At 36.5% G+C, this 26,458-nt stretch overlaps 1 protein-coding gene across 1 annotated transcript in view; it reads right to left on the reverse strand.

Moving 5' to 3' along the window:
• Positions 1-26,458, reverse strand: part of SBF2 (SET binding factor 2) — a 272,308-nt gene that overhangs the window by 66,361 nt on the left and 179,489 nt on the right. Inside the window, exons 18-27 of the mRNA XM_014966465.1 lie at positions 17,315-17,485; positions 15,270-15,532; positions 13,286-13,458; positions 12,941-13,014; positions 12,356-12,551; positions 11,049-11,176; positions 8,483-8,658; positions 7,455-7,600; positions 3,343-3,541; positions 1,123-1,319 (exon numbers count right to left, since the gene is read on the reverse strand). Coding sequence (XP_014821951.1) covers positions 1,123-1,319; positions 3,343-3,541; positions 7,455-7,600; positions 8,483-8,658; positions 11,049-11,176; positions 12,356-12,551; positions 12,941-13,014; positions 13,286-13,458; positions 15,270-15,532; positions 17,315-17,485 — 1,723 coding nt within the window. The remainder of the gene's footprint in view (positions 1-1,122; positions 1,320-3,342; positions 3,542-7,454; positions 7,601-8,482; positions 8,659-11,048; positions 11,177-12,355; positions 12,552-12,940; positions 13,015-13,285; positions 13,459-15,269; positions 15,533-17,314; positions 17,486-26,458) is intronic.

The raw sequence follows: 26,458 nt of genomic DNA on the forward strand, positions 1-26,458 counted from the left end.
ACTGTCTGATATAAAACTGCTTTTCTAATATCTCTGAAATGTTGAGATTTTCAAGGTAAATTTGATACCCAAAAAACCTCATATAGCTAAACAACGTCTGCTAGAAGGTGTTGTTTACAAGTAAGCAATTTGTGGTTTTCATAAAGGCAGTCTGTGAAGTAAAAATTCAGGAGGGCTATGCAGAAAAGAGTTCTATCATGCAATCCTCAAACTACTTTTATTTGAGTAGCACATATTTATATGGTATGCTTGTTACAGGTTTTGAAAAATTATATTCAGTAGAGTCAAACCTTTTAATTACGTTGTAGTCATTATTGTGGTGAAACAGAAACATAAACAGGACCAAGGAATTTCTTTGCTACCTTAATGAGTTCCTAGTATTCCAATTCTACCTCACATTTTCATTTTCCCAAAAGAGAAAAATTATGGCCCAGTCCTAGAGCAATTTCTAAACAACTACCAGTCTCATTAAAGAGAATACTAACTTTTCCTTCAGCAATATGCCAAATCCACTGTTGGCATGAAATTAACTCAGAAGAAACTATCAGCATGAGTTGGAAATCCAGGCAGTAGCCTAAACACTGCCAAGTGTTCTTTATCTTGTATCAGTATCTTGATCAGACAAAGGAAGATATTTACTTAATGAAGGAACTCAACTAGAATCTTTCAGATCTATGCTTTATGAAAAAAAGATAAAATTTAAACTAGTATTACAAAGAAAATAATGAAAAAATGAATGTATAATGGTGTCTCTGATATTTTATACAATCCTCTGTTAAAAGGGACAATGTGCACTCATTACATAAAAGAGTGGAAAGGAAAAAGATAATATGAGGAAAACAGGGGAAGCTTGTATTGCATTTGGCAGATATCAGCTCTTACCAAAGACTTTTGGTACGCATATAATCTCCATTCAAATTATTCATTGACATTTTTTGAACCACTTTCATACTATGCAGGATCTGCCTCTTGATATACACTAATTGAACTGAACTAATATCATCAGATAAACCATTCATATCCTGAGACTTAGGATTAAATTGTATCGCTGATTTGCTCTAATAAATATAAGTATTTCTACATTTAATTACTTATACAGACAGCCCAGCTGTAACAACTTACCTGTAGTGTGGGTGTTTTGGGATTTGAAGAGGCCAACAACACCTTTTCCATGAAAGCCCCCAGATCTAAGTAGAAGAGTACTGTTTTTAGTGTTCTTCCAACAGACAACGGGGAGGCGATTGTGCCGGTAACAGCGAGCGACTCTCTGCAGACTGCTGTCTTGGACAGACTGAGGTACTACCAGAAGCCCAGGATAACTGTATTGACAAAAAGGTGAAAAAAATTGAATAACAAGTGCTTTCAAAATGTTAAACAACAACAAAAAATCCTAAAATTACAAGCTGAATATATATCTTAATCAAAATGCACCTCAACTGGTTTTGGTTTTTTTTTTTGGTAACTCTTAATTTTTAGTCCAATCCTAGCAAATACATTAATTTGTAAAGAAACTTTAATTATGAGAAGTTTGTGAGACTGTCACGACTAGTCTCTTTCAATTTAAGATTATATTCTATTTAGCAGTATTTTTCGTATTAATATATCTCTTACCTGTGACTATAATAAAGCTATATTTTTCAGCATGATAGAAAAGAGAATTTTGAGGCATGTAAATGTAGTAGCTTTGTTTAGACACATATACAAAATATGAGCATTGAAAGGAAAGATTGCTAGACTGCCTAAAGTATCACAACTAAAACAATAGTTTTTGGGTTATGCCAACGTAGATTTAATTTTTATAGTCAGATTTCTTGGAACAGTGTACTTGAAACAATGCATTTTTGTGTATTTTTTAAGACACTACAATATATTGAGAGATCAGGAAATTCACTGATACAATACCTTTAAAAATAGAAAACCCATCAAGATGGTTGTTGTGTTCATGCTAGTGAAAAAAGGATTCATGCAATACAAAAGATTATTTTCTATATCCTCAAAAAAAAAATTCAATTTAAGTGGCAATTTCATACATAAAGAAGAAACTCAGACAACGAGCAGGGAAAAGTTACTGCTTAGTAAACAACTTTGTTCCTCTACAATATACACTGCTCCTGTAAATCCACCTCTTTGACAGTTATGGAACTGCCCTCGTACAAAATCAATGTACATAATATTTATGGTCTACCTCTTCAAACACAGGAACCAAACTAATATGGCACTAGATAACTATGTATATCCTGAGACTTGAAATCCACGCATAAATAATTGTATTTTCCAAAAATCCTACAGAATATTGAAAACTGGTGGTCTTATGGGAGGAAAGATTTGTCTGCATAATGTTCAAAGCATAACAAATGTACAGATTTAGTGCCTTCATCTGCATTGTCCTCAAAGGTGACTGAACAAAATCTGTCTGTTATTCTGGGTAACTTAGAAAACAAGAAAGGATCTAACATTTTTCTAGTGTGCCTTCTTCCATGACAAACTCGTGATTTCATTATCCATAATGGAAGCAATGACTAGCCCAAACTGGCTTTAGAAAATGCTTATACTCTTCGAATAAGACTAATGCAGATATGCTTCTGTATTAAAAAGAATTTTTGTGGGCGTGGCAGTAAACTACATCAGCTTTCACAACAAACTGGGAGTTCAAAATATTTATGTGTTAAAATAAAACACAGGACTTTCAGCACATGACAAACTTTTAAAGTAGTGTAGATACCTTCATGAATTCAATTTTAAAATATATTTTTATTTGGAGAAGATAGTTACATATGATTTTTTTCTGAGGCTTGCTTTTTTATTTAGGATCAGAATAGGTTTTATATGCAAATATATGGCATAAATAATTTTCAGTACCAACACAGCAAGTTACAGAAGCCTTACCCAGAGTGTGAGTTCTACCAGCTAACTTTATTGACTAAGTCAAAAAGCTGAAAAATAGCCTAATGATTTAGAAATCAGTGTAGAAAGCCAAGAGAGAGAAACTCCTTCAAAAGGCAATTCAGAGTTATCTAGGTTAGTCTCCTCAAAAAGCCCCGTGGGCTACAGAAGGAACCTAGGAAGGAAGACTTGTGTTGTCTGACAGAGCTTCTGGGGCAGCTCTGAAAGCTCACTTTCAGCTACCATTGATGGCAGCCTTTCTGAATCTAATGAATACGTATGCAGCTGCCAGAAGACAAATCTCTGAGTGGAATACAAATAGCTTCAAGGTCACTGGTTGAACACTCCCACTCTAGACAAAAAAATTTCTCAGAATAAGTTGCTTAAACGGATACATCATGTGGTACGTGTGTTATGTCATCTTTATTTTCAACCACTTGACTGAATTGGTAAACTCACCTCCTGCAAAGTGAATACATCCTGTTCAGGGCAGTTATTCTTAAGTATTCTGTTTTGGAGCGAGAAGAGTTACTACTGATGGTCCCTAGTCCCAAACGTTGATAGTCTCTGAAACAGGCTCTTTCTACTAATTGCTCCATTGTTGATTTTTCTGATGCTTTTAGGGTACCACTTGTGTGCAGCTCGCTGTCATCTGAAACTGAAGTTAAAAATCTTTATGAGTTTGCTCCTGGGGAGGCCAGTGGTTATACAGAAAACAAAACATTAGTTTGTCTTACTGTCAGTGATGAATGACAAGAACTAATACACACGAATCACAGTTGACAGAAATTATAAGCAGTAAAAGAATATTTTAGTCAGGAAACCTGAATATATCGTGTGGTTACCTACTGGCCTTGAGACTGGCATGGCTGACAACCCTCTTGCTAAAGCTGTGCATAAAGTTATCTCATATATTCATTGGAACTGAAACAGGCAGATAATATTTCTTTCAACAATTTATGAAAAAATGTTAAACTCACACTGCTATATAAAGATGTACACAAGACAGAATAATGAAAAAGTGCAAAAAGTGCATTCATTAAACATCCAAGATAAAATGGACCTCACAACTCGTTTAAACTATCCTCAAAACATGTAACAATCTTTTTAAGGTTCAGCTCAACTAAAAAAATATTTCTGTGTCAAAATTTCACAACAGATGACTGTTGGTTTCTTAATGCCTCAGTTTCAAACAGCAGCTGCTTTCAGCTCCATTTTCCAAAGCAGAAAAACCTTTAACCATGAGAAATAAACCCCACGTCACAAGTTCAAACTACACTGAAATTCAAGTCAAGCAAGGTCTTTGCACAAAAACTGCCACCTGCCTGTTATTGACACTTTCAACTATTTCCAAATACTTCTGAAAGTTCATTATTGTTCACAGCATGCATCAGTTACTTGCTACCACCTTAAGCATCGAAATGCGTGCATAAGAGGGGAAGTATTTCTTCATGAATGAGGCACTTAAAAGCATAAAAGGATTTAAATCTAAAACAAGGCTTTATAAAACTGGAAATGAAAATTATTTTAAAAAATAAAACGATACAATTAAAATTTTACTGGCAGTAGACAATATTCAGAATTTACAGGAGTAGAACCCATATGGGTTTTTTTGTGTGCGTGCATCGTAGCATAAAAGCTAAATGAGTAATTTTATTGCCCCTACGGCTCATCAAACAAAACCAACAATTCTCTGTTTGAGTTTAATGCTGGTGATACCTTCTCTTTTTTCTGTGTTCTCATATTTGTCATGGTAAGAAAGAAGTTAGAAAACATTTACTAGTATGAAGTGCAGTAACGAGAAACAAATTAAATGAGCTTTAGAAATAATTTTATTTGGGGGCATACAGAAACTTGCTATTTAGCAATTTTGACTCAGCTCATTTATAGCTCATTTAGCTATAAATGACTCAGCTAAGATTAGGGTGAATGTTTTGAAATATTTTTTTCTAAATCCATTTTTCTCTCATGAAAGCAGGCATACTGGTGATCAGAATTTGCAGAACATTTTTCTGTCCATAAAAAGCTAAAGATTGTAAGAATTATAAGAGCACATATCAGTGTGCTTAACCTGAAGAGGAAGACAAAGATGTTTTGCTGTCTCAAGTTTAAAATGGATTTAACTTGATTTTGACAATAAGAGAAATAATCCCTGTATTTTACTGTTCCTGAGATATGACTTTTGTAAAAGTGGGTTTTATAGTCTCCTATTTTATGAAATAAACCAGTATGATCACCTATAGGAAACAGAACTTAATAGTCATGAGACGATGAGATTCTAAACTCTGAAAATAAAAGGATGGGGAGGAATTGGAGGGAAATTAGATGTTCATCAGCAAAAACTAATAAGTAGAGCCGAGTTTTGGAAATCACATTGCAAGTGGACCAGCTAAACAGGACTAAGAAAACAGGAATGAAGATGACCAGAAGTCTGTCAAGACTAATAAACAAAAATTGAAAAAACTACAGATATTTAATATCCAGAAAAGAACAGAGAAGAGAAATATTACAATAGTCCACAAATAAATTAAGCACTGCAATCAGAATGAAGGTAATTTCTTCTATATGTATATGGTGGCAGATCAACAAGTGAAGGCTTTAAACTGTGGCAAAGAAACATTTAGGCCTGAATGTCAGAAAGTTGCTTGTTTTTCACCTCTATATGTATATGGTGGCAGACCAACAAGTGAAGGCTTTAAATTGTGGCAAGGAAACGTTTAGGCCTGAATGTCAGAAAGTTGCTTGTTTTTCACCAGCTTTAAGGATGGTTAAAGCAATAGTGCAAATTGCCAGAGTTGTGGAATCTTCATCTTTGAAAGCTTCTAAGAAAAAGCTAGGTAAAAAAACTACAAGGAACAGATTAAGTATGTTGATCTTGCCTTGGGGCAGAGATGGATGATCTTTTTAAGTTCCTTCCAACCCTGTCTTTAACATTTCTTTTTTAAGACAATGCATCACCTGCTGCAGATAGTTCCCATTGGCTTCATTGTTGCTATAGCTGCGTAGTTTCCTCTCCTTCATTTTTTGAGATGTGCAAACAGAAAGTGATTCACAGCAGTCAATATAAAAGAAATTGCAGCGATTAAATAGCAAATTTCCTATGGCTGTTTGTCTGAAACAAAGAGTCACTACTGTTGGCAGCTACCTATACCTCAGGTGTCAGTGCAGTGTGGAGAGAAAAGCAAACTGTCAGACTTTGATCACCTTACACCTCAGGAACGCAGCAGGTAGGAAGCCTCACAATTTATATTTTGATGTCTTGTTAGGGGAGGGAAAAAGTGACTATCAATGATGTTTATATAACACCGGTGTTCAAGGAAGAATGTAGTTGTTTTGTACATCATCAATGCAAAAAGTCTTAGAATTTCTTCATCGTCAAGAGAAGTATGAATACACAGGTATGATTGTGCTTGGTGTCTCGGGGTGAAGGTCACAAAATCACCCCAAAATCACCCAGGTACAGCCTGATCCCAAGAATCTGCAACATCAGAACGCATACTAACTCAGCACTGAATTGAATTTCCAGCATCTTCCTTAAGAACGTAATTTTTCAGCACTGTAAAGACATTCTGTATTTTGTTATCCTTTCTTTTTGCCTTTTTTCCACCACTTTTATCTGGAATGAAAGAAAAGAATCAGTATTTTCTAGTTTTCTTTGAATGGCTTTCTTCCCTTTCTGAGAGAACAGAAACAGCTCAGTAACAGAGTCCTGCTTCAGACAACTTTTATAGATCTGCTCAGAAGTCCCTTAGGTTGCTTTGTTTGCTGACCAAATGCTCAAAAGGAAAATTTGGCTTGTTGATGTTTTGAGGAGACTATTAGTGTGTGATAAACACTTCATTATCTGCAATGCCTTCGTTTTTTTTTAAAAAAAGCAAGAATGTTATGACGAAACAATACCTGTTTATGTACAGGAGAATCTGGTTCCCTCTAGTGGTTTATTATAAATTAGCACTGGTCCAGATAAGGACATACTGACAGCAGCACATGGCAGGAAAAGAAGTATTTGGAAGAAAGTCAAACTCCACACCATCATATGAACTATATAAAATGCCCAAATCAATTCCTACCTTCTGTCCCAAATCGTTTCAACCAAAATTTGGTATTTTCAGTAGTAATGACTTCTACTGCTTTCAGAAATCATTTGTCACTTCCACATCCACAAAAGTCTCCGATAGTATTTGCTCTTTTTTGAATCTCACCAATTGCTGCTTTCTCATCATAGACTAATTGCAAACATCATGATGTCTGAAAATAAAAGACGGCTACAGCATGCTTCTGTGCTGTTCCATCTACACCATAATGATGTAAAAAATTATTAAAAAGATACTATATGTAAATAGATTTATAATGAAAAAATAGTAATCCAGTTTTTTGCTTTACCACTGAATGAAGTCAACTTCCTATTTTGCCTTGTCATCATAAAAGAAACCACTTACTAAATGTACATATTTGGAACCTTTCTCTTTCCTGTCTAGGAGGACTCTGCAATTGCTTCCTGAAGACATTTCTTATTCAATCTATTGGAATTGACTTATCAATCAACATGGAAAAAAATGTTTTACTATTACCAGAGATATCATCATCTTCATTCCAGCCAGGGCGATTCCCTCTTTCTTCTACTATTGTGCCTGTCTTCTTCTTCAATAAATACTGGCGTCCAATCGTCATCTTCCCAGCACGTTTTGCTCCTTTCACAATGCTTTTTGAGAAGGTACTATAAATTTATAGCAATAAAAATATTTAGAAGGATGCGTATGATTCTTCCTGATAGCATGTGCAGACTTTTAGGATGAACCCACTTACCCAAATAAAATTTATTTTTCATTTAATATTATGACATTTAATTTTTAATTTAATATAATGACAAAAATTATAACTGCCAGAAAAATTGCTTCCTACATTAATATTTAAACAACACTTTTATCAATTTATGTCTGTTATGTCTAATGGTAATGAATATGTTTTTTGTACTTTGCTAGCAATGTGATAAAGCTACAAAGTTGACAAAGTAAAGGCAGGAAAGATAGAAATTACTGTGAAGTTTTAGGATTCCATTACTAGCTTGGGATTCCACTTTCCTGTGCCAACGATGCAATCATCAACAGAGAATCACAGGAACTACCACTCTGGAACAGACTAATGATCCATCTAGTCTACTAAAAATTGATGTCAACTTCAGAAGAAGATCCAAAGCTCAAACTCGAGATTAAAAAAACACTAGGACAACTGTACAGACTGTAGCAAGGGTAAAATTAATTCTAAACCACATTTGGTTATTAACCTATTAAGTAATACACAAGAAATCTGTTTTTTATGTCAGCATAGTGGAAGATGCTATTTACATTGTGTGTGTTTCAAAATGTAATGAGATGCTTATTCAACCTTACAGCAGCCAGCAATCTGGATGAGTAACACATTCTTATACCAAATCAACATGTATTTTTATTTAGTAAATATAAAAAGATGCAGAATAGCACTCAGTTATTTTCCTGAAAACCGCTTGAATGCTCTGCATTTCTGCAAAGCTGTCAGATTGTTCAATGTATTTGACTAATGCTAAATATGAACATCAGTAATAAAAGAAGAATGACTATACCGGAAAGAAGTGTTCTTTTCTTTTTGCTTTGGCAAAATGATCTGTGGTGCTGTTTGCCCAGCTGCAAATGCAAAAGTACTGAAGATAGATTGAGGGTAACGGAACTTCATTAACTGTTTCTTAAATATTTCCACCACTTCAGGACTGACTTCTTCATCAAATGCTACTTTAATTAACTGCATATTAAAGACATTACATGTTAGAAACCGAAAAAAAATACCACATTAATTAAAATGAAATTTAATTAAAGAAATCAAAAGATCCTAAACCACATTAGTAAAATTCCCATACTTAAACAGTACTATGCCCATCAGAAAATACAAATACATATATCTTACTAAGTTTGAGGGATATTACAGAGTTTGGTTTTTTAAATTTAAGTTTTACATTTATGCCCTAGTACTAAGGTATTTTCACTAAGAAGTATCTGGAATTCTCATAATATCAAAGACAAAATATTTTGGTAAATCCAAGTAGTAGTGCTGGCACTAAGATGTCTACAACAGTTCAAATACTAGCCACATGGGACAGCTTAGCTTGGAAATATTCTGCCAGCTCTACCCATATACTGGGAACTGAGGCTGGTAATGAACTTCAAAGACTCTCATCAAACCAACAATTTCAGCATTAATAAGTCACAACCATTATACTTCCATTACTTAGTCATTCCAATTTTTGCCTCACCTTGCAAAATATATAGAAAACTGCTAATAATAAAGATGTAGGTGAAATCTGATCCTTTAAAAAGGGACCTAACATTTTGCTATTCAACACTGATCCATCCACCCCCAAAAAAATATTTTTTGAAAGGTTTTGAAAAAAAATAATAAAAAAAATCCCCTCCCATCATCCTCGGCCAAAAGAATGACAGTCAGCAATTCGGGGGGATGGAGCCTGTGGGGCAGAAGAAAAAAATAATAATAGGGAAAACAGGGACTCCATAAAAGGGCCCAAAAGAACTTTAAGAATGTGGAAAAAGCAAGCAAAGAAATATCCTAGAGCTTTATTTCTGAGCGCATACCTATACACCTTTTGAATGTCTTTTGTTTGCCATCTAGGATGTCATAATTGCTTTTTAAATTGCACTTGTTTTGTAAATACTTTCCAAATGACTAACCACTCTGTTGTTCTAGGACCTCCTTGAAAGAAGCCCTTGAATCTTTAGGGGGTTACACTGATTCGAAGTTTTAAAGACATTGAATAGCATAACTGCAGCCAAAACTTTCTGAAAGTCATAATTAATAAACAAAGAGGAGGGGTTATTTCATACTGTATTGAACTCTTGCTGTTACAAAGGGAAAAGAAAGTAAACTGTTTGCTGATTGTTTTTGTTCTCATAACCTAATACAAAAGTATGCTAAACAAAAGCAAAGATGGTGCTTGACCAGAATCCAGCACTAAAAACACTGAGCTGTGTCTGTATTTAGCACATCATTGAAGCATGCTAACTATTCTGGTAAAAATATTTCTGGAAAAATAAAAGTCCTCATGAAGTCCTCTCAAAAGTCCAGAAGAACAACTTTCTTTTGGTTGTTTTACTCACTTGTATTGCTAATCCTTTGCTTTTGAATAGGATATTGAAGGACGATTAGCTAAATAATGTCCATTATTGTAAGGAACTAGTAAAATGCTGATGATCTATTTTATTATGTTTTCAAATGTTATTGTTCTCAACAAAAATACATTTCTGCAGTCAGCCAACAAAACAAAATATTTCATATATTAAGTACTGGAGTACACTTTCAGTCCATGATAGAAAAATTCTTTGCCTTCAATTTTCCATCTCTTAGGGTTTGACCCCGGTTAAGGCCACCACCAAGAAGAAACATTTAGGGAAGACTTCAGAGATTCCATAATTCCTAATTCTTAGAAGTCCATCTTGGCCAATCACCCTGCAGTACTTCCTTCTGCTGAAGGCACTGAGGCAGATCCTACAGAAAGGAAACTACCAGGATCTGTGCAAATTATACACAGGCTCATTGGTTCTGGCCAACTGCAGCTACACTAAAGATTCCTGGAAGTGCAGCTTCCATGTGAGTCATCCCATGACTTTCTGCCATGGGTTTTTACAGAAAGCTGGTAAAGTGTCGAGTCTTGAGAAAAAAGCAATATTTACAGCTTTTCCCTATTTATTCCATATAGATGGAGGAGAAAGCAAGCATGTTTCCACTGGCCTGCCTAGGCCTCAACTTACGTTAAGAGATTTTGGCCCTGAAATAGTCCTTTACTGGATCCAAATTAGAATGGTGAGAGAGAAAGCAAGCATGTTTCCGCTGGCCTGCCTAGGCCTCAACTTACTCACGTTAAGAGATTTTGGCCCTGAAATAGCCCTTTACTGGATCCAAATTAGAATGGTGAGAAGAGTAAAAGAAATCAAATATGAAACTGTTTGTAACCCTCTCTAAATATCAACTGGGCCAAGAAACGCCAGGGTTTCTGAGAGGATTCCATTCTCTATTGACTTTACTGAAAACGGAACGCAACACAAATATCAGGACAAAGTGCTGTTTTATAAGTGTTTTGAATTGACTGTGTTGTCAGAAAGTTTTATAAAACTTCCTTTTACCTGAAAGGTAGCTGAAGTTATCTGCAGTCCTTCCTGCATACTCTGCTGCAGCTGGTTCTGTATAGTGATCTTTTTCTCCTTTGTAACAGATGCAATAGGAAAGCTCCGGATTACTGTCTGCTCTCCAACTGAGGACCACAAAATTGTATTTACAGATACTTGTTAGATCACAGAATCAGATCCGGTTTGGTCACATTGTACTTTGAATCGACAGGAATGAGTAAGTACAAACAGATATGAAAATAATGGTACAAAATTAATGTCAGGCAAAATGCCTGAAAAGTCGGTATATTCCTAAAGTATTATTTGTAATATGAATTTCTGCTGTGATTATTAGAAAAATATTCTCCTTCCTCCTCAATCTTTCTACACAATGAAAATGCACCCCAAAAATCTAGGTTGGTAGGGGATAAGGAAACAGTTTCAAGCCTACTCAAATTTCACGTTGCATTATACAACTTATAAACAACAAACAATATACACTGATATCCTTACATATAACCATGAATGATGCGCAATAAATTTATACTTCTGAATGATAATCTGTTAGAAATGGCAGATGTCAAAATATGAAAAATTATCATTAAGAAGAGCTATTTCCATTCCATATTAAAATGAATACTGAATTTATTAATAATCATTTTAGGAAGAATACAAACTCATGAACATTTTTCATTTAACACACTTCTAGTGGCTGAAAAAAAATGTTTAATGAAAAGCTGGGGTGGTGGAAGCTGCAGATCTCACACAGTATATACATTCTCTCTTAGAGGTGAAGAAGCTTGCAAATGTTGCTCTGTAAAGTAGCATTATTAGACCAACTTTACAGATAGAGCTGAGATATAAAGATACTAAGCATTTTGTCCATTCAAAAGTATATGGAAATTACTAAAGTATGGTCAGGAATATCCTTATACCCATAATACCATGTGACAGTTTACTAAAGTTTCCTTTAAGACAAATATATATTATGATTTTCTATTACATAGATTACTGAAGATAGCAGTCTAAATATCTACCAATACACAGGAGTAAACAATCATCTAGCAGCAGCATTTTCAGCATCAACATTTATCACCTTACCTGAAGAAGTAAGTTCTAATTAAGTTAAATGTAAACTCAAATTCAATCATTATCATATCTAGTGCTAAAAACCTACAGGAAGAGATTAATCTTATATGATAAACGTGAAAAATTCTACTGTGATGTACACACATGTTGATGTTGATGCCTGAATGGGTGGATAGGCCAGCTCAAAGTCCTGCCTATCTGAAGGACCACAACTATCACTGTTTAATTTTTCTTACCCAGTTGATCATGAGGAGTGCCTTTAAATATAATTCTGTAAGTGGTAAGGAACAAAGCTCCCTCAGCAGGGAGGATGTGAGGGCCTCCAAGCAGTCCTCCTGTAGCTTCCTCTCTGCCATCAGGATCCAGTAGCACACGGAGACCTTCACAAACAAATTCTTCTCCTGGCAGTAAAGTTGGTCGTAGAATTTTGGGCTGATGCAAACAAATAAAAGTGTAAGTGTCATGGCAATACCAGTGTTACACCTCAGTCTAGTTATTATATTCGACTTTAAAAGCTTCAAAACAAAATTGTTATGAGACTGAGTCCAAAGACGGGAGATGAAGTTTGGACTCAACTACGAGCAATGGGTCATACAACAGTGGGCATGCAACCACTTGTTTATGATCAGAAGTTTGTCTCTAATACTTTCCTAAGTTCATATTTCATGAAACCGAAGCCAAGCACTTTATTTATCACTGTTGGAAATTTTGTTTTAATGTTTTGATGTTTCCTCCTAACATTAAGGGGGAGGGGGGGAAGATTACTAAATTGCATGATTCTAATACTTGTAAAGAATACAAGTATGTTTCATAATACTTGCCTTCTGTATTGGTGGAAGCCGCCTACTCTCACGATGGACAGCCTCCAGGGTCTCTATGTGCATTGCTACAATGCCTGGAAAGCAGTAAGAACATAAATGAAGTCTCACATAATATGAAAGAGAATTAGAATTGCAATCTAATTAAAACTCTGATCTTCTGAAAATCTCAAATTTAAACATTGAGGGAATAATTATTTTAAATTCAACAGCAATTATATTCCAGAAAAGAAATCAAATCTTTTAATTTCACTGGAGGTAACTGAAACTAAAAAGTGCATTTCTCTTGCTAGAAAAAGAAAAGAAAAAAAAAAAGACTATGAAACACTTTTTTGTCACAATTCTTACCTGGTATCATGCAGTGAAGACCCTTGATGTGATCCTGTGTAACTCCACTCTCTGTGCAAACCTTGTCAATAAACCTGGTGATGAAGCGTACAACCGCATTTGCAACATCGTTGTTCTCGGAGTCCTCAAACCCACTTTCAGTGTCATAACTCTCTGCAACGCTGCCTGCAATGCTATAGGCATAAATAAGAGAAATTTCAAGTGTGAAAAATTCATCTGCTGATGCATATCTGAAGCCTGGCTAGACACAGACAAGCTGTGTTTTATTTTTCTAGGTACAATACATAAACCTTGCTAAAAGCATATAGTGGTGCCGTGACTACATCCTATTTTCACTGTCATTAACACTGTCAGAACTCCATGGATGATGACACAGGAGAACTTTCCCTCCATGAGTCCAGCGCAGAGAGACCCACAAGGGAAAAAAGGCTTCTTGGAAGTGAGCTCTGTGTCTTTTCTTCATAGAGTCAAGTATGTTACTTGCAACCCACGGTAAATAAACATCCAGTTACAGAATCACAGAATCTTCTAGGTTGGAAGGGACCTTAAAGATCATCTTGTCCAACCGTCAACCTGACTGACAAAAACAGACACCCACACAACAAACAAGGAGCATCACCATCACTAAACCAGACCTCCCAGCACTACATCAACCTGTCTTTTGAACCCCTCCAGGGATGGGGCCTCAACCCCCTCCCTGGGCAGCCCATTCCAATGCCTGAGAACCCTTTCCATGAAAAAATGTTTCCTAATATCCAGCCTGAACCTCCCCTGGGGCAACTTGAGGCCATTTCCTCTCGTCCTGTCGCCTGTGACTTGAGAGAAGAGACCGACCCCCACCTCTCTACACCCTCCTTTCAGGGAGTTGGAGAGAGCAATAAGGTCTCCCCTCAGCCTCCTCTTCTCCAGGCTGAATAACCCCAGCTCCCTCAGCCTCTCCTCATAAGACTTACTCTCCAGACCCCTCACCATCTTTGTTGCCCTTCTCTGGACCCGCTCCAGCACCTCAATGTCTTTTTTATGGTAGGGGGCCCAAAACTGGACACAGTACTCGAGGTGGGGCCTCACCAGTGCCCAGTACAGGGGGACATTAAATGAATATTTTGGTTACAGAGCAAAGCATTCAAAAGCTAAAAATACCATGTTTTTTGTGCATCAGATAGAAAATGCAAGTCAGTAGGAGATGCCTAAAAATGTCTCTCACAATAATATTAAGGGCCAGATTCATACACTACAACATACACCGCAACCTGTCTACTGAGAGTGTCCTAATGCCTGAGTTTAGAGGTGTTTAGTCAGCAGAAATGAGGAGCCATAGGGAGTTTGATACTGATAGCCTGCCTATCTTTTACTTGATGTCAGTGCTCTCACATCGAGTTGTACGATTTTATCAGCTGGGAATTCTGACAGATCATGGGTGATAATGGAGACAATAAATAGAGAGGGAGGAAAGTTGTTATGAAATGTCCTGGATTTGCATGCTAGGGAACGTAACTGGTGTTACACTCCCCCTGCCTCCTTAGTAATCTACCCTTTGCCACAGTGGTTTAGCCCTCTTGCTTTTTGTGACCTCAGTGTCTTTCTTCCTTGCAGCTGTTGCACAAAAAAGGTGATTTTATGGATGCTATAGAAATGTTTTCTTGATTTTAAGTGCATATGCTGCTTTTTTTTCAAGTTATATAAAAACTAACAGTGTAGATTTTTGGGTTGCTGTTTTCATTCTCATCATAACTTCTCTTTGTCTTAAACATATGCATTACTAGATTAAAAATTCTTACTGTGAAAATATATGTGTTTTATGCTCCTTTAAATGAATTGCTCCAGATTAAGCTCTCTTACTTAAGAGAAATCATGTTCTGTCCTTAATTAGCTAACTTGAAAAGAAGAGAAGGTACTGAAATAATCTGGTGTTTAGAGTAAGTCCTGATAACTAAGAAGCTTTTGAAAACTGTGGCCCATCCTACTCCTGAGCTTGTGTACCCACCTGTTTGTGACAATACTGTTGCTTCCACTCTCCCAGTCACCAGTAGCTGATGTTCTTAATAACTTGTTCTTACTCGTATCCAACGGTACGAGCAGGTAAACCATGAGGTTTGCAAAATGAATTGCCTGACTGAAAACTGTACTTTCCTCATTTTGGACCAGCTCCTGCTGCGTTTGTTTATTAAGAGTCGGCCACAATCGCAGCTGCTCAGCAGCCAGGTCCATTGCTGTCTTATCCTGGTCAGGACCTACAGAATTTTTCTCCTAAAAGACATACAGAAAGAAATATAAAGACATAAAAGAAATAAAGCTATAACTTAAAAAACAATGTTTAGTAAAATATTTATTAAATTGTTTATCGAACTTTTTCAGTCATTTAAATTGTATAGTATATAGAAGAAATATAGCTATAACTTAAAAAAACAATGTTTAGTAAAAACTTTATTTATTAAATTGTTTATTGAACTTTTTCAGTCATTTAAATTGTATAGTAATTTGAAGACAAAGCAATTAACTACACTCAATACAGTTTGAGTTATGATTATTGTAACAACTTTGAAGGCAATCTACTGAAATATGCAAGTAGCACAACGTGGAAGGAGAGTTATGATTATTGTAACTGAACTTTGAAGGCCGTCTACTGAAATATGCAAGTAGCACAACGTGGACATGAGATAACTTCTTTCTAGATCTTTTTTATGCTATATGATCTTCCATGTTTCTTCAGAGTGGTTTACTGATTTTAGTATAGCTGCTCTCCTTCGCTTATCTACTCAGCTTACAAGAGAACAAGCATAAATCAGATTGAGAAACAACATGCAGCTCATTGATTGAAGCAGGTGATATTCTCCAAATGAGAAATCAGATTGAGAAACAACATGCAGCTCATTGATTGAAGCAGGTGATATTCTCCAAATTCCTAGGATGTTCAGGTGAGGCAAGCTTTTATATAAATAGTTTCCAGACCAGCTAAAACATTCGTGTTTTTACATGTTGGGAGTCCAATTCTAGCATTTGCTCGAAGCAAACTAGGTAGATGGCACATAATCAAATTATATTATAGCCTGAGAAAATTAGAATAAAGGAATCTGGCACTTGATATTAGCGGTCTAATGCCTGATGTTAAATTTAATATTAAAGGCATAGGTATCTTGTAAATGTTTTTTCTGTACTAGGTTAAAGTTGAGCTAATCTGCCATATAAACACATGTGAGGGTTAAAGTAGATGCTTCCTTGTAAGTTGTATTATTCTTCACATTTTTCTTTACATAGTGTCAGATTGGCAGGGGCTCCCCATACACAGTCCCACAGCACTTTTCTCTTTATCCCTGGTATGTCTGACATGCCTTTTCAGTTCTTCATTCTGACTACATTTCTGGAAATATCTATTTTACATCCTCTCTTTACAGTGCTGTATGACTTTGCATAGCATACACTTTTCAGTCACAGAGTTGATAATGATATTTTCATACAGAAAGAGAGATTACAAATTGCTCTTTTCTGTGTGTCCTTAAAAAAATTAATCTTATTTTAGCATGTTACAAGTCTTCCCATTATACTTTCATTTTTGCATTAGAGATGTACTTTCCTCCTGCTGAGACAGACAATTTGTGTTTGGAAGATCTGTCCAATTTTAATAAAGCAGACTGAGTGCCATTCAACAGAAACCACACTATATTTTGGTAATAATCTAACACTGGACACTAGAACTGCTGCTAGCTTAGGTTGTTCATGTTCATGTAATAGTTGCTAGTTTATAGCATTACTATATGATAAGTTACTACTCTCAGGAAAAACATGACCTTAAAGTGTGGAAAATCACGTAAAGTGGTTGTTTGAAAAATTGTAAGAGCAACATCAAATTATAATGCTTTGCAGATAAATGTAAATTTTTGTTATTTTCCTGTTATTGTATGCTGTTTAATATGGGAAAAATTAAAGAAAAATACCTAACATTGGAGAAACCATACTTAGCTGTCTATAACTTAGGAGACAATTAAAATGTGAATAAAATTACTACCTTGATACTTAAATATATTCTCCTACCTTTTGTCTCAGCTGTACTGTATGGTTGTCATCTTTGATTGTAAGGTAGAGGGAGCGAACTTGATTTTGCACGTTGCTATAAAAGGTTGTTTCCCAAAACTGTTGGTTAGTCCAGATGGGATGGTCTTGTACACAGGTGTAAGCAAACTGACTAACTCCAGGTGCTAATTTCTGAAAGTCAAAATTGTGCAAAATTGACAAATTGTTCATTATTTCATGTCCTTTAAAGGCTATGCCTTGAGTATTGAAACACATATAAGTATAAAGCCAGTTGTATAGTCTGAAATATGCAATATATGCCATCTTTTGCACTGCAATATAGGAAACAGAAATAATCTCCAGTTTTGTGCCATTAAAGAAATTAATATGCAGGAAGCTTGTATACATAAGTCTAATGCCAGTGCAAAGCATGGCCTTATGGATTCACACTAGAAAACATGAGACTCAAAAGGAAGAATTCTGTGATGAACGTACAGAACACATTTCTAATATCAAACATTTTCCTTGCCAACAAAATACAGTATTTCAATACACTAGTCCTACAACATAGAAATCAGTATTCAAACAGACAAAAATTATTTCTCACTTTATTTAAAAGTCTGAAAAACTGCAATGAAATCTGAAATAATTGTAACTGACAACTGAGTCCTTCCAATAAACTGCATTTGTTGCAACAGCAGATGATTAGACACATTGTTCTCTTCATTGTTACCTACTGCACTGTACGACCAAAAGCCAGCTACTGAAAAAGTACTAAATTATGCATGTTCTTTGAAGTCACAAGGGTTTGGATCCCTATAAGGTCTCAAACAAAACCAGAATTGTTACAGCATTACTCATTATGAATGCACCATTTTATTCCAGGAAGCACTTGTTTCCCAGTGAGTTGTTTAATATTCTTGATAACCACACACAATGAGCAGAAAGTTATTTCAATTACCTGAATCATGCAGAATGAAATCTTATATCGTATGTTTTTACTTTTTGACAAAAGGAGGCCACAAAGAAAATAGTGTTGTATACTGCATATAGCAAAGAAGCAGGTAATTTAAATACCTGCTTATGATTATTTCTGCAGTAGATCTGAAGATTAAAGTACATTACTAGGTGCCTCACTTAATGACTTTCACTCAGAATATTACCCATACACTATATCTAGAAGTTAAATTTTACTTTAATAATTGTGTTGTAAACCACTCTTTTCTAGAGCATGAATACTTTTTCTAGAGCATGAATACTACTCAATTTAATATTTATAATTGTACAATTGTACACAACAACCAGTAATTACAATGCTTTCTTAGTAGACACCTCGGCATTCAAGTGGAAGGCTAGGAAATTACAACTTAAATTTTAAAGTCTGGTTTACAGATTTCTGTTTTTGCAATCCTTCAAACTATGTTTTCCACACTATGCTCTTCCAAGTACATCATGAACTAAAAGTTCTGATCATATGCCACGCTACCAAAATTTAGTCAACTGAAATACCTTCTTGTGATTAACCAGCAAAAAGTGAGAAATACGATTTTTATTTAATCATGTAGAATTTCATCAAAATTTCTTGGCAACCTGTTAATAAATCTAAGTATGTGGAAGATTCAAATTACATCAACTGTGATTTTGTTTATTCAATGCAGATTGAAAGAGAAGACGGCTGGTTTATTTAACAGATTCCCAAGTTTCAGTGGTGATGCAGTTTACGGTAGCTCACAGGAAATGACAACTGATGGCACAGGAATGGCTCCCAGTCTTGATCTAGCTGTTTTGTTACATCACAGAACAGGACAGCTCAAATAGTATCATACTCATCTTTATATTAACTGCTAGGCATCTCTTGAAAATATCTAAGGCATACAAAATATACACTATGTCAAACCTGTTAACTAGCAGAAGAGCTACCTATATGGAGTATTTGAATTGTAAAAAATGAGAAAACGTTAAAACAAAAAATATACAGCATACTATCTCTGTCCTCCTGTAAAGCTACCTCCTTTACAGTAATCTTTATTCTTTAAGAGCTACCCACATTTCATGTCTTTCACCATTGGTAGCTGCCTGTACAGCTTGCTTAAAACAGCTTAATTTGTTCAACTGTGGTAATTAACACAAGAGCCCACAGAACGGATCTGGCCCAATCATTCACCTAACTCAAAATCCACATGCATCAAACTTTTGCTACAGAGGAATGGGGATGACAGGTAAATCTTGAAATATAAAAATGGACAACACATCTCGAAAGCAATAGTTACTACTAAAGCCATATAAGGACTTTTACTTTGATTTAGTCTTTATTTTTTCCAGTGGCAGTAATTTCCAGTCACAATACAGCTGCAAAAAGGGAGTATGATGTCTGAAGGGGCAAAGAGGTGGGGAAAAGGGGTAAAAAAGAAAAAAAGAAAAGAAAAGAAAAGCATTTGTTCAAGCCTCACTAGTTGGTATAGTTAACTCATGGCAATTTGTGTACCAAATTCCATTAAAAAGAGTGATTTCACTACCAACCTGTCCAGCTGCCTCTGATGGCTTAGCCCAAATCAGATTAATTTTGTAGACTAGGTAAAGAGGGGTTGATGTTTGGCACAAACTCAAAAGAAAGTTTAAACTCATAAGCCTGGGTCTGTAGTAATAGTGTTACAGAAATAAAAATGAAATGATTTTCACATGGAGATAAACGTGACATGAAAGCTGAGAGGCTTTTAGATGCTCTTCCTGTGCTCATAATTTAAAACCATTAACAGACGCGTACGAAACACGATTTTTAAACGATGGAGGTTTATGTTCAAATATAACGACATAAATCAACAATGACAGCCACCTGTAGGCAAAGTAAAAGTAGTGTGTTTACAAAAGGATGACAGAAAAACCCATCAAAAAGCTAAACGATCATAAACATTATCCTTCTCATCACCCGCATGTGTTGAAACAAATGGCAAAACCCGATAGTGGCCAGAGCAGAGAATCAAAGTCAGGACTTTTAGTTCCAGGCTTAGCTCTGCCAGTTATTTTGGGCAAAATCATTTTGGATTCTCAGCTTGTTTTGGTTAGACTGTTTGTAAAAAACCAGTATGAATACCAACCTTGCAGTCAAAATCCATGGACTAAAAATTTGGTACAAATACAAGCATTCCATGAAGCTTGCAGTGTCTATGTTTTCTACCTTGGGAGTGCTTAGTCAGCCTATTTGACTAGAATGGAAACTAACCTAATGCATCAAAGAGCCCCAGTGTTTACTGTTGTATTCAAAAGAATTTGCTCAGGATTTCTCCAATTTAAGTAAAACAGTATTTCAGTGTTTTTCACTAAGCAATAATACATATATAAAACAAATCTTTACCTATCTTTCCATAGGACAGCTAAGCTATATTGATATTTATGCTTTTTCTGCCTGTCCTGGTAATTAATTTCTGCCAGACAGAATGAACATAGGACAGTGAAAGAATTTCCTACTTATAAGGGAGGATTTAAGGGCTGATAGCTTGAAAAAGACGCTGGAAGAAAGTAAGAAAAATAGTTCTGAACTGATAAAATTCTTATTCTAAAGCTGTCTGTACGATAGCTTAAATGAGCATTGAGGTGTAAAGTGTAATAATCAACATTAAATTAATTTATTTCTGTGACAGACACTGAGTTCTTTCAATAGACCAATAGCACTTAAAAACCCAAACACTGCCCTCCCAAATTATGTATGAAACAGACATTATGCATATCAAAATAATGAATTACATTCTACAGTTCGTGAAAACACAAGGCAGATTTGGGACTTGCTATGTGTGACTATATGCAACGTCCTGAATTGAGAAATTCTCTCTCCATTATTTCCACCTTACTGGGTGGCACTGGAAAATACCTAGATAGAATTTTTTCACCAATTCTTGACAGTAGATACTTCTGATTCTCAAAATAACAATTGCTCAGTAAAAAAAAAATGCACCAACTGCAAGACTCATAAAATTATTGTGAGGTGCAGGTCCCCAAAGAGCTTCTTTATGATGTATTATTTAGACTGCTTGTTTCTGGAATAGAAAAGCATGCTTTGTGCTGATCACTCATCAGTCATTATCCTTTACACCACAAAAGCTTAAAGAAGAAAGCAAGTCTATTCTAGCAAAGCAAAGGATCCAGTTATTGATTGTGAAGTTGGAAAAAGAATTACAAAACAAAAAGAGTAAAAACCAGAATAAAAATATACGTGAAACTGCCCTTTTCTCACAGGATTTTGCATGTCTCTTGGTTATGGAAATGAAAGGGCAAACTCAACAGTACCCTAGTTTTTTAGAGAAATCCAGTTTATTTCTGAAGTAAACTGGATTTCTGTCTCCAGTTTATATCCTGGGTTATTGGTTTGGGTATTTTTGGTGAGAAGAGGAAGGAAAAGAGGTGAGGAGGTTGCTGCTGAATGCAAAGAATAGGTTCTGTCTCATCTCTACCAGGAATCACTGTGCTATGGGTTATCTGCTTGACCTCTGAGAGAAAGCTATTGCAACACTTGTGAAATTACCACCAATCTTCTTTGCATACCAACAGAGATCACAGCACTTCCTCTCCTGTATTGGTTAAGGTTCTCCCTGGAAGTCTGCAAGTGTAAGCCTATCCATCATCCAGGATATACTCCTCATCTAGGAGCTGTTTATATAGACATTCAGTCAAGTACCACCTATTGCATATCACGAACAGGTACCACTCACTGTAGGTAACAAGCTGCCCCTCCCCAAGGCCATGTAAACTAAGTTCTGCAGATGAACATATTCTATGAGCCAGTCGTGCATTCAAATCTGCGTTGTGCCCACACACATATCTGGTAGTTCAAAAAGACTTCCAAGTCCCACAGGATCAACCTCCATAGACTGACCTGCAGGAGTGGGGTTTATCTATGTATTACTTGCAGACAACACTGCATAACGACATGTAGATGGATCAATATTCATCACAGCATGCCCATACTCAACAAGTATAAGTATATATGAATCTGTTTTCAAGTCCGAGCGCTGCATGCATAAAATTAGTCAAAAAATTGAATGCAATAAATGGTTTTTCCATTTGGTCTAAAATACAAAATTATACCCACATGGTATAATTTCCCACATACCCACTTGTGGGGAAAGTTCACAAAAGCATAAAGTAAGAACTATGAAGCTTTCATGCTTTTTTGTTTGCTTTGATTTTTATTGCTTTAGTAAAAAGGACAAAATACATACTACATCAAGCTGCTTCTCCAACCTGAAAACATCACCAACACAAAAGAAAAGAATTTGCCACCTCTCCTACCTTCAAAAACCCACCTAACGAGATTGGACTCAAGATTGATTTCTATTTTAAAATACTGTAAAGTTTGAATAGTGAAGCAGTTTATTATACTGTTTACCTATGATTATTTCACCATGAAAAATAAAAGAAAGGCCAATTCTCTTACAATTGAGCGCTCCCAAATCAGACAGGTACACTAAACCAGCAGAGGGCAATAGAATTCTAGAATTTTGCAAAATTGAGACGCAATTCTGGATGGAGCAGTGTTTACTGTATACATTTTCGGGCAAAAGTGACTTAAACATCTAACTACTCATGAACTTTAATCCCAGATTCCTGAAGATCATGTATCATTTACTATACATTACTAAAAGCCATACAGTGTATCTCAGATTTCTGTATAGATGTATCAAGACAGATATATGCTAATATGAAGTTACATGTAGCATTAAATAATGCACAATAACATACCTCTTTCTCCAATGAGATAAAAGATGTACAAAGTTCTGTTATACATGGAACACACTAAGGAAACTAAAATAATCTAGAAATGAAGGATGTCCAGAACCCGCAGAAAAGAAAGAAGACATTTTCATACCAGAACTTCCCAGTTCTAAATAAGATTAAGTTCCAAGAATTGTATAAGAAATATGCTAACTTTTCCCCCTATGACTGCAGTACACAGAAGTGTTTTTTCTTTAAAAAAAGCTAATTTCATTATAGAGATTACCATAACTCTATTCACCAAGGTTTAAATCCATTAGTTAAGTTACAGATTTCACAAGTTCTCAGTTGTAGCATTGAATTCATCTGAAGACTTTCTAAAATTGTGACACAGCTATTTTGGAAAATCTTCTAAAACATCACTGTATTCCTTTGGTACTAGCAGGCTCAGCGGTGAGTACGCACCTGTGTGACTGAACTGCGATGGTGGTATTGGCTCTATCCACACAAAAAAAAAACCCAGAAACAAAGCTGATATCAAGGTCTTCGCTCAGAAGCAAACAGACCCTGTAAATCTCACACATTTATGTTTTTATTTATATTCAGATAGTGGTTCTTAGAATTATTGAAGATTAGGATCAAGAACGGGATAAGCAAAATAGTCAGAAAGATGTAAGGGTACAATACAGAATATAAATTGTAAATTAATAAAAAAATTATAAAAGCAGTAGATCTCATCTTGCCGATACAAATTACATATACTACATAGAATCATAAAATTGTCAAGGTTGGAAGAGACCCTGAGTCCAAGCATCAACCTAACACCGACAAAAACATCACTAAACCCTGTCACTAAGCACCACATCTACATATCTTTTAAATACCTCCAGGGATGACAACTTTACCACTTCCCTGGGCAGCCTGTTCCAGTGCTTGATAACCCTTCCAGTGTAAAAATTTTTCCTAATATCCAATCTGACCACCCCCTGACACAACATGAGGCCGTTTCCTCTTGTCCTATCACCTGTTTCTTGGCAGAAGAGACCTCCTTTTAGGTAGATGTAGACATCAATACAGTTTCCCCTCAGCGTCCTTTTCTCCAGGCTGAACAACCCCAGCTCCCTCAGCCGCTCCTCAGAAGACCTATTCTCCAGACCCCTCACCAGTTTCATTGCCCTTCTCTGGATACTCCAGGCATGCCACAGAATCACAGAATCTTCTAGGTTGGAAGGGACCTTAAAGATCATCTTGTCCAACCGTCAACCTGACTGACAAAAATAGACACCCACACAACAAACAAGGAGCATCAACCCGTCTTTTGAACACCTCCAGAGATGGTGCCTCAACCACCTCCCTGGGCAGCCCATTCCAATGTCTGCTAACCCTTTCAGTGAAAAAATGTTTCCTAATATCCAGCCTGAACCTCCCCTGGCGTAACTTGAGGCCATTTCCTCTTGTCCTGTTGCCTGTGACTTGAGAGAAGAGACCGACCCCCATCTCTCTACACCCTCCTTTCAGGGAGTTGGAGAGAGCAATAAGGTCTCCCCTCAGCCTCCTCTTCTCCAGGCTGAATAACCCCAGTTCCTTCAGCTTCTCCTCATAAGACTTATTCTCCAGACCCCTCACCATCTTTGTTGCCCTTCTCTGGACCCGCTCCAGCACCTCAATGTCTTTTTTGTGGTAGGGGGCCCAAAACTGGACACAGTACTCAAGGTGTGGCCTCATCAGTGCTGAGTACTGGGGGATGATCACTTCCCTTGTCCCGCTGGCCACACTATTTCTAATACAAGCCAAGATGCTGTTGGCCTTCTTGGCCACCTGGGCACACTGCTGGCTCATATTCAGCCAGCAGTTGACTAACACCACCAGGTCCTTTTCCACTGGGCAGCTCTCCAGCCACTCTGCCCCCAGCCTGTAGCGCTGCATGGGGTTGTTGTGACCCAAGTGCAGGACCTGGCACTTGGCCTTGTTGAACCTCATCCCATTGGCCTCAGCCCATCGATCCAGCCTGTCCAGATCCCTCTGTAGAGCCTTCCTGATCAAGCAGATCAACACTCCTGCCCAACTTGGTGTCATCTGCAAACTGACCAGGGGTGCACTCGATCCTCTCGTCCAGATCACTGATAAAGGTATTAAAGAGAACAGACACCAATATCGAGGCCTGGGGAACACCACTTGTGACCAGTCGCCAACTGGATTTAACTCAATTTACCACAATTCTCTGGGCCCAGCCCTCCAGCCAGTTTTTTACCCAGCAAAAGTGTACACCTGTCCAAGCCGTGGGCAGCCAGTTTCTCCAGAGGAATGCTGTGGGAAACTGTGTCAAAGGCTTTACTAAAGTCCAGGCAAACAACAGCCTCAGCCTTTCCCTCATCCATGGTTCAGAAGGTGAAATAAAGAGGATGGGCAAAAAACGAAGAGCAAGATCATGAAGAATTCTGAAAGTGAAGACAAGAAAGCGGAACTTACTGCACTCTGAGGTAAGTCATTTGAGAGATTACATGAAGAACCAGTCTGACTAACAGCAAAGAAAAGCATTGTGGAGGTGCTGGATGCAAGTGCATTACAGAGCAGGATACTGTCAGGAGCTCTTCTGCCAAATGATAAGTCCCGAAGAGAACATAAGCAGTGCATGAGGAAGAGGAGAGCTAAAAGAGCTGATGTGGTATTCAGAATATACTGCATGTGCTCTCTTCTGGAAACACAACATAGTGCTGCTCAAATCATGACAGAGAATAATGCTCCAATGAAACTGAATTCAATAAAACAAATTGCATTTTCATGCAGAAAATTAATTTCCGTTCCACTGGAATAAGCATGTGGTGATCAGGAGATGAAGTTTAACTTACAGATATGGAAAGTGCATAGGACTCTTACTTCAGATTTACATTGCTTCACTTTAAGGTCAGAAGCTTTACTAAAATTTTAACTAAACCATGAGAAATTCTTTCTTGGTGAAAATTCTAAACAAAGCAGTACTTCTCTAACACTGTAATCCCTCCTAAAAATAAGAACAATGTAAAGAGATGGGCTATAACTTAATTAAAATTGTTACAGTCAAACCAGAATTACGTATCATTGCTAGAAAATGAGTTCAAGTAGAAACAGGAATAGTTACAAATTATGTAATCCAATGCTTGTGGAAATAGAATGGAAAGGTTACTGTTTATTCTAGGAGATAGTGGATCAGTTCCTCAGTTACAGAACTAAACATTTACTACAACATTTATCTTTACTTCTTATTTTAATTGGGGGGAGTGGGAGGGTTGTCCCTATTTATTTTTTTTTTCATGACCAAGTACGTCCTCCCACAAACCACTAAGGAAAGGAATTGCAGATTGCAAAGTTCTCTTCAATGCTTCTCATGATGTTATCATTCTGGGAAAGCAAGCTTCTTCAACAGAGCAAAGTTACCACAGTAATTCATGTCCAAAATTCCTTATAAAGACACATGTTAAA

Source organism: Calidris pugnax, unplaced genomic scaffold, assembly GCF_001431845.1.
Source record: "Calidris pugnax isolate Ruff unplaced genomic scaffold, ASM143184v1 scaffold26, whole genome shotgun sequence".
NCBI classification, from domain to species: domain Eukaryota; kingdom Metazoa; phylum Chordata; class Aves; order Charadriiformes; family Scolopacidae; genus Calidris; species Calidris pugnax.